The sequence below is a fragment of the Hyperoodon ampullatus genome (genome assembly GCF_949752795.1).
Source record: "Hyperoodon ampullatus genome assembly, chromosome: 7".
Classification (NCBI taxonomy): Eukaryota; Metazoa; Chordata; class Mammalia; order Artiodactyla; family Ziphiidae; genus Hyperoodon; species Hyperoodon ampullatus.
Genome location: NC_136920.1, coordinates 67,682,543 through 67,692,138, shown reverse-complemented (window position 1 = coordinate 67,692,138; position 9,596 = coordinate 67,682,543). Strand labels below are relative to the sequence as shown.

Below are 9,596 nucleotides of genomic sequence, written 5' to 3'. Positions count from 1 at the left end.
CCCAGTGAACCTACAGAGACTTGATTCTTGCCTCAGCTTTTCTTTTTTGTTTTAAAAGAGATGAGGGTTAAGTTTGTTTTATTTGTTTCCTGATGCCTTTACCCCCCCCTTCAAAACATAGTCATGTATTATGCAGAAGTTTCCAGAATCTAAACAAAAACCTCTAAATGAGATGGCAGCGTTATAAAACCAGGCCCAAGCCCTGGGATTCTGGACTGTGGAGAAGACCTCAGTCTTGAAACACAATTTTCTGATAAATTAGACCTGCTATTAAAAAAGTTTCCGAGTGTTCTGACGTGTCTTCATACAGTATATTTGTAAAATATAAAAAAAGAGTAATCTTAATAAGGCCACTTGTCCACTGTTCACTTGCAGCTTGAATATAAGAACACAAAAAAAGGAGACAAAATTCATACAGCAAAGCACGTTTAAATGAATGCATTATTTATTTCATCCTGCCTTACTATTGCTCAAGGAGACAAAGCAATTATTTATGTTGATTTGCTATCAGGAATTTAAAAGAGAGCAAATAAATATCACAGTATTTAGTGTTTCCTAATGACAAATGAAATATTTCACTGATTATGTAAAAAGAATTGTATACTTTTACACCAATTGACACAGAGAGTACATTTTCTTTCTATCCTTAATGCTCATTATGTTGAGTAACACTTCCTTCTTAGAGCAAAATCTCCCCAGACATAGGTAGTATATCGAAATTGTATGGGTTCTGAGTGACTGCAGCTAGACCATAGAGTAAGAAGTGATGAAAAGCTGGAAGGAATGTTTTGGACATGATGGGAGGCCTCCCTCTGGGTGGCGTAGACAGAGGTCACAGTGAATTCCTCAAACTAGGGATGGGCTTTGTGCAATTGGGCCTAAAGTAGTGACAAAGCAGGCATAGATTTCTGGCGGTGGGGATACAGACTGGTGTCCACTGAGCATACTTAGGAAAATTCTATAATGAAGATATAATATCAGTACAAGTTATTAATTATCCCAAGGGCTTGGTCAACTTATGAGTACAAGTGTTAAGTACCCCAAGCTGCAACCTGCGGTCTAAGGGGGTCCCATGCATACTAAGTGTGCAAGTATTTGCCCCATGCTTCTTGTCCTCCTAGTCACCCCCACTTCAGCCCCTTTCCTATCCCTCCAGGCCCCGCAGGCTGGGACAACTAGAGCCCTGTATTCCAAACTTGGGCTCACGTAGAGGGGATCCATGTAACCGCAAGCCTGCGGGTAGCCCACGCAAGGAAACCACTCAGCTTGGGTCTAAATAACTTACATTTTTCCTTGCCTGAATTAGCCAGTAATTGCATGTGGGCAGACTTAGCCAGAAATGGTCTAAATGATCAATTAGAGGGCAAAAAGGAGTTCCTTTCTTTAAGCTCAAGGGTCCCTGTTGAAGAGCCCTATTTCCCAAGCCCTGCTCACATGGGCCCGTGCACAGCTCTCTGTGGTGCCTGGGTATATTGTACATTTGCCTAACGATAGTGAATTGAGGACTTATTTTGTAGGAAAATATAGGGCACTTCCATTACATGCAATCAAGCAAGAAGGCTGCAAAATGTGCCACTCCATTAATTTTAAACAGAATCCACCCCAAATGTCACCCTGAAACCAGAGTAAGGGGTTATTACAAATCTGAAGGAATTAAGAATAATTTTCATTTGCGAAGGAGTTGAGGGACACGACTCCTACCACACACACACTATTAATTGGGTGAAATTTGATTTGCCAATTTCAGTGTGAATCACTGAGCCCTGACCTAGCCTGCCTCGTGGTGAGATCAGGGGGCTCCTGTCTTCTTGGAGGGCACAGGTGCACACATACACACACACACACAAGAATAGAATGTGCAGAGACTGTAATGCAACAGGCTGGTTATTAACACATATGTTCTTCAAAGAAGAAAAACAGATGGCAGCTTCTGGCAAGTCATGTAACCTCTCTGAGCCTCAGTTTCCATATCTGTAAAAGGGGCTGATAACATCTGCTTCAATGGGAGTCATGAGTATTCGTGAGTTTGAGTAGCTCAGAGCACTTAGTGTGGTGCCCAGCCCATAGGTTACACACATTAAATGGTAACTATTATCTTTATTTTCATCTTCTGAGGGTGGGTGGGCTCTTGTGCCTAAGTTGGTTCCAAATCACACTGAGGGAAATCTGGACCCGGCACCAGGATGGTGACAACCTTCACAAGCCATTGCAGGGTCAGCTTTAGAGACTGGGAGGTGTGGGTCAGCCCACTGAGTTACTGATCATTTCCTTCCTAATCTCAGTTTCCACTATCTCTGGGAATAGAGCAGGCGGACTTGGGAGAGAGCACAGAGCAAGAGACAGGAATAAGCAGGTTAAGGCAGTTCAGGGGACGGTCCGGTCTGCCCCTCACTCCACGTTCCGGTACTTGGTGAAGAGGTTGTACAACACTCGCAGTGTGGATTTCAGGTCACAGTTGACGATGTCTGCATAGAAAACAAAAAAACACACATTGCTTCAGTGGTGCCGCATGGCCCCAAACTGGCATCGGGTGTCCTCTTCCTTCTGCCACCCACCATGTGCCCAGCATGGTCCTGGGGAGGGTGTCTCCCCTCTCCCACAGGACGTCATTCTGTGCTCCCGAAGAGCTAGCTCCCTGTCCTGCTGGGAGGGAAGAGCATCCCCATGAGATGCCAGGGGCAGGTGGGTGTTGAAGGATGGGCAGTGTGTGCAGCAAGAATCCAGAGCAGGAGGCAGCGAGAGGCAGAGGTGCTGGGGCGTGGGCGTCTCATCTCTCACTGAAAGAAAGCAGACCCCAGAGCATGTAGTCTTCGCCCTGGAAACAGAATCCCAGGCGAGAGGACCCTGAGCCGACTCTGTGCCCTGGGTCTCACCTGTCTCTCAGGGCCCCTCTCCCTCTGCCTTCACCCTGCCCCACAGAGCCAGCCATGAGGGGTGGCAAGGAGGGGAGGGCCTGCAGCTACACTGGGGGACGAGGTGGTGAGTTAGGACTAAGCTGCCTCTCCCTTAAGACGGGAGGGAGGGCCCCTAAAGGGCAGAGGAGCCCACCCGGCAGGGAGTACTCAGTAGATGATGTGTCATCCGAAGGATTAAGGACAGAGCAAGGCGGCCGGGTTTGAGGCTGGGAGCTGGATTATATTTTCAGGAGAGTTCCACCGTGGATCCTGAGTTTTTTTTTGCAGTACTTTTTTTTTTTGCGGTACACGGGCCTCTCACTGTTGTGGCCTCTCCCGTTGCGGAGCACAGGCTCCGGACGCACAGGCTCAGCGGCCATGGCTCACGGGCCCAGCTGCTCCGCGGCATGTGGGATCTTCCCGGACCGGGGCACGAACCTGTGTCCCCCGCATCGGCAGGTGGACTCTCAACCACTGCACCACCAGGGAAGCCCGGTCCTGAGCTTCTATACAACCATTTCCTCCCGCCCTCACTTCCCCTGACCCCTCCCTCTCTTCCTTCTCTTTACTGGTCACCTCCTCTGGCTGCCCCTCTAACCCTCTGTGGACTCCTCTGCCTTCTCCTGTCCCCCCCAGGCCCCACCCTGCGCTTGCCCCTCTGCACTCACACCCCTGTGGGATCGCCTTCCCTGAGGAACTGGCGTAGTGAAAACATAAAGAAAGGAACTCTGCCTACTACTTAGGGATGCAGACTGAGGTAATAGAAGGAAAAGGAAAAGTTTTAAAAAAAAAAGAAGGAAAAAGGCAAAAGCCTGATGACTATACAAGTCAGGAGAGTTGAGGTTGAAGATTATGTCCAAAAAGGGCAAGCGGAGGGAAGTCTGGGGAGCTGGGATTGCTGTATCCCTTGAGCTGGGTGCTGGTTACATGGTGGCTCGTTGGATAATACTTCACTAAAGTTATTTGAAAAAAACCCTAACTGTGCAGAAGGTCTGATGAAGTAAATGATGTAAGAGAAAATAATAGAAAATAATAAATGCTCTGGGTTTCAAAGGTGGGAGGCTGAGTCACTAGGAGGGAAGGGATTGGGGGACAATGTCAGGGCTCCAGCAGCGGCATGGTCAACAGGAACAGGAATCATCCAGGACCAGCAGAGCGGGAGGCCGGTAGCTCTAGCAGGCTGGGCTGTGGTTCCAGGTCTTAGCCTTGGGACTCTTGCAGTTGTAGCTGCCACAGTCAGGTGTGCCCAGGCCCTAGGCCCCGCAAAGATCAACACCTACTGGGCCATAAGCCAAGGGCCCAGGGCTGGGGAATCTCCTTAGGGCTCCCCAAACCCCTGGGCCCCATCCTGCCTGCCCCCTCCCAGGCCTTATCCCAGTTGTAGACCAACCCTACTCCACCCCTGCTGGGCTCAGACTCTGCTCCAAGCTCTCTTGCTGATAGACCAGGGGCTCAGGGACCACCCGTGAGGCCTGGAGCTCAGCTTCCTTTCTGCTCCCATGTTGGTTCGTGCACATATGTGAGCCTCCAGCTTGGACCCTGCCCAGTGGCTGAGCCCTGCTACCTTGCCTTGCTCATGCTGAATCACCCTCTGTCAGGTAGGGTCCTATGCCCTCTGGGCTGATTCCTGTCCTCCCCTGACTGCTTGGTGATGAGTGTTCCTTAAATTCCACCCAAGTCAAAGATTAGGAAGTTACCCTAAGAAGAAACTGCTAGAAAGGCAGACAGGGACAGAGGTGAGCTCACTAAGGGAGTGAGCGTGAAGGGGAAGGTAGGCTGACACTGGGGCCACTGCAGCAGGCTCCTAACTGGGCTCCTCAAAGCCTCTTGCCCTCTCCAGTCCATTCTACCCACTGCAGCTAGACTCTTTGGCTTCTGGGTATGGTTGTGCAGGATGCACACTGCATAACTCTGGGGCACATCTTCATATTTCCAAGGTATCATTACCACAGACTACAATATAACTCTGGCTCCAGGGATTGCGCAGGTCACAACTTGTATGCCCATACAGCTATTTCACATAAGATAAAGTCCAGAATCCTAATCCATGGTTTTACAAGGCAAAAGCTGACTCTGGCCCACCCTTCCAGTCTCACTTCATGCCACGTTCCCCCTCATTCACTCTGCACTGGTCATAGGGGCTTCCTTTCACAACGTCCCAATAGGCTGTGCTCCTCCATCATCTTGGCCTCTGCACATGCTGTTGCAACATCTAGATTGTTCTTCCCAAGTAGCTGCCTCCTGATCCTCTTGCAGACCTCAGCTCAAAGCACTGCCTCCTGAGTGAAGCCTTGACACCTGGCCTTGGTGAGGGCACCCTGTCTTATGTTCTCAAACCCCCCGCACTCTTCCTTCATAGCACTCACTCCAGTTCTCAAGCAGTGGTTTGTGTGCTTATCTGATGAAATCTGCCTCTGCTCGGAGTGTGACCAACGTGACTACCGAGAGTTGATCTTGTTTTGCTCCAGTGCCTGGCCCAGTACCTGGCATACACAGACCTCAAAAGATATTAATAAATAAACGCATGAGTGATTTCCCAACGTCCTGGAAGCCAAGAAAGAAAATTCCAGAAAGAGGGGATGACCAATAGAGCCACATGCTCCCAAGAGGGTGAACAGGGTAAGGGTTGGAAAGAGTTCCCAGGGGACATGGTCCTGCTGGTGGCTTGGGAGAGAGCATGGCCATGTGCAGGTGGTGGCAAGGTGTTAACAGCAGAATGGGCAGATGAGAGGTGGAGGCAATGGGCATGGGTGCAAAGGATGAACTTGGGAGCCTGAGGAAGGAGAGCTATGGATGGAGGCGGGAGGATTTGTTGTTCCCTTTTAAACACAAGGGAGTTCTAATATTGCTAGAGAAAGAAAATGTCCAATATGGGAGAATGTTTCAAAATGACAATTACTCCAATTTATTTCTCTTTCCTTTTATTGCATTATAGTTGATTTACAGTGTTATATTAGTTTCAGGTATACAACACAGTGATTCAATATTTTTATAGATTTTACTCCATTTAAAGTTATTATAAAACAATGGCTATATTTTCCTATGCTGTGCAGTATATCCTTGTTGCTTATTTATTTTAGGCATAGTAGTTTGTTAATCCCCTACCACTGTCTTCCCCCTCCCTCCTTCCCTTTCCCCCCTGGTAATCACTAGTTTGTTCTCATATCTGTGAGTCTCTGTTTTGTTATATTCATTTGTTTTATTTTTTAGATTCCACATATAAGTGAAATCATATAGTATTTGTCTTTCTCTGGCTTATTTCACTAAGCATAATATTCTCTAGGTCCATCCACATTGCTGCAAATGGCACTATTTCATTCTTTTTTATGGCTGAGTAGTATTCCATATTATATATATACCACGTCTTCTTAATCCATTCATCTGTTGATGAGCACCTGGGTTGCTTCCATGTCTTGGCTATTGTAAATAGTGCTGCTGTGAACATCAGGGTGCCTGTATCTTTTTGAATTAGTTTTCATCTTTTCCAGATATATACCCAGCAGTGGAATTGCTGGATCATATGGTAGTTCTATTTTTAGTTTTGAAGGAAGCTCCATACTGTTTCCATAGTGGTTGCAACAGTTTACATTCCCACCAACAGTGTAGAAGGGTTCTCTTTTCTCCACACCCTCTCCAGCATTTATTATTTGCAGACTTTTTGATGGTAGCCGTTCTGACAGGTGTGAGGTGATATCTCATTATTGTTCTGATTTGCATTTCTCTGATGATTAGCCATGTTGAGCATCTTTTCATGTGCCTGTTGGTCATCTGTACATGTTCTTTGGAAAAATGTCTATTCAGGTTTTCTGCCCCTTTTTTTAAAAAATGAAAGCTTCTTTCTTTATTTGTTTATTTATTTTTGGCTGTGCTGGGTTTTCGTTTCTGTGCGAGGGCTTTCTCTAGTTGCGGTGAGTGGGGGCCACTCTTCATCGCAGTGTGCAGGCCTCTCACTGTCGCGGCCTCTCCCATTGCAGAGCACAAGCTCCAGATGCGCATCTGTCCATTTTTTAATCAGGTTGTTTGACTTTTTGATATTGAGTTGTATGAGCTATTTATATATTTTGGAAACTAACCACTTACTGGTAATATCATTTGCAAATATTTTCTCCCATTCAGTAGGTTGTCTTTTCATTTTGTCAATATTTCTTTTGCTGTGCAAGTTTTTAAGTTTAATTAGGTCCCATTTATTTATTATTGCTTTTATTTCTTTTGTGTTAGGAGAGAGATCCCCCAAAATATTGCTACAACTTATTTCAAAGAGTGTTCTGCCTATGTTGTCCTCTAGGAGTTTTATGGTTTCAGGTCTTAAATTTAGGTCTTCAATTCATTTTGAGTTTATTTTTGTATATGATATGAACAAGTGTTCTAATTTCATTCTTTTACATGTAGCTGTCCAGTTTTCCTTGTACCACTTATTGAAGAGACTTTTTTCCATCGTATATTCTTGCCTCCTTTGTTGTAGATTAATTGACCACAAGTGTGTGGGTTTATTTCTGGGCTCTCTATTCTATTCCATTGATCTATGTGTCTGTTTTTGTGCAAGTACTATGCTATTTTGATTACTGTAGCTTTGTAGTATAGTCTAAAGTCAGGGCGAGTGATTACTCCAGCTTTGTTCTTTTTTCTCGAGATTGCTTTTGCAATTTGGGGTGTTTATGGTTACATATACGTTTTAGGATTATTTGTTCTAGTTTTGTGAAAAATGTCATGGGTATTTTGGTAGGGATTGTGTTAAATCTGTAGATTGCTTTGGGTAGTATGGACATTTTAACAATATTAATTCTTCCAATCCATGAACATGGTATATCTTTCCATTTCTCTGTATCATCTTCAATTTCCTTCATAAGTGTTTTATGGTTTTCAGATTATAGGACTTTCACTTCCTTAGTTAAGTTTACTCCTAGGTATTCTTATATCCTGCAACTTTACTGAATTCACTTATTAGTTCTAATAATTTTTTGGTGGAGACTTTAGAGTTTTCAATACATAGTATCATGTCATCTACAAATAGTGACAGTTTTACTTCTTCCCATCTGGTTGGATGCCTTTTATTTCTATTTCTTTTCCGATTGTTATGGCTAGGACTTCCAAACTGTGTTAACCAGAAGTGATGAGAATGGGCATCCTTGTCATGTTCCTCATTCTAGAGAAAAAGATTTTAACTTTTCATTGTTGAGTATGGTGTTAGCTGTAAGTTTGTCATAAATTGCCTTTATTATATTGAGATATGTTCCTTCTATAACAACTTTGATGAGAATTTTTGTCATGAATGGATGTTGAATTTTGTCAAATGCCTTTTCTGTGTCTATTGAGATAATCGTGTGATTTTTATCCTTCTTTTTGTTAATGTGACGTATCATATTGATTTGGGGATATTGAACCACCCTTGCATTCCTGGAATAAATCACACTTGATTTTGGGATTTTTATATTGTTGAATTTGGTTTGGTAATATTTTGTTGAGAATTTTTGTTTATATTTATCTTAGATATTGGCCTGCAATTTTCTTTCTTTCTTTCTTTTTTTTTTTTTTTTGTAGTGTCTTTGCCTGATTTTGGTATCAGGGTAATGATGGCCTTGTAGAATGAATTTACAAATGTTCTCTCCTCTTCAATTTTTTTAATAGTTGAGAAGGGTGATATTAGTTCTTCTTTATGTTTGGTAGAATTTCCCTGTGAAGCTTTCTGGACTTTTGTTTGCTGGGAGTTTTTTCTTTTTGTTTGTTTGGTTTTTTTTTGTTTGTTTTTTTTTTTCCCTTTTGGTACGCGGGCCTCTCACTGTTGTGGCCTCTCCCGTTGCGGAGCACAGGCTCCCGACGCGCAAGCTGAGCGGCCATGGCTCACGGGCCCAGCCGCTCCGCGGCATGTGGGATATTCCCGGACCGGGGCACGAACCCGTGTCCCCTGCATCGGCAGGCGGACTCCCAACCACTGCGCCACCAGGGAAGCCCCTGTTTGGTTTTTTTAAATTACAAATTCAATTCACTACTAGTGATCACTCTGTTCAGACTGTTTCTTCCTGATTCAGTCTTGGAAGGTTGTATGTTTCTAGAAATTTGACCATATCTTCTAGGTTGTCCAATTTTTGGGCATATAACTGTTCATAGTATTCTCTTATGATTTCTTTTGTATCTCTGTGATATTGGTTGTTATTTCTCTTCTTTCATTTCTTATTTTGTTGTTTGGGGTCCTCTCTCTCTCTTTTTTTTTCCTTAATGAGCTTGGGTAAAAATCTGTCAATTTTGTTTATCTTTTCAAAAAAATGCCAGATTTTGGTTTCATTGATATTTGGGGTTGGTTTTTTTTTTTTTTTTTGGTCTCTATTTTATTTATTTACTCTCTGATCTTTATTATTCCTTCCTTCTGCTAACTTTGGGCTTTGTTTGTTCTTCTTTCTCTAATTCCATTAGATGGTCAGTTAGATTGTTTATTAGAGATTTTTTTCTTATTTCTTTATATAGTCCTGTATTGCTATGAGATTCCCTCTTAGAACTGCTTTTCCTGCATCCCACAGATTTTGGAAAGTTGTGTTTCCATTTTCGTTTGTCTCAAGGTATTTTCTGCTTTCCTTCTTTGATTTTTTCATTGACCCACCATTTATTTAAAGTAGAACATTGTTTAGTCTCCATGTGTTTGTGCTTTTCCCATTTTTCTTCCTGTAACTGATTTCTAGTTTCATACCATTGTGTTTGGGAAAATGCTTG

General features: G+C 43.8%; 1 protein-coding gene across 1 annotated transcript in view; it reads right to left on the bottom strand.

Annotated features, from left to right (window-relative positions):
• Positions 1–2,388: 2,388 nt before the first annotated feature.
• The window catches only part of PARVA (parvin alpha), a gene marked incomplete at both ends in the record, with an annotated part of 183,503 nt that continues 176,295 nt past the window's right edge, over positions 2,389–9,596 (bottom strand). Inside the window, one exon of the mRNA XM_079707564.1 lies at positions 2,389–2,465. Coding sequence (XP_079563690.1) covers positions 2,389–2,465 — 77 coding nt within the window. The remainder of the gene's footprint in view (positions 2,466–9,596) is intronic.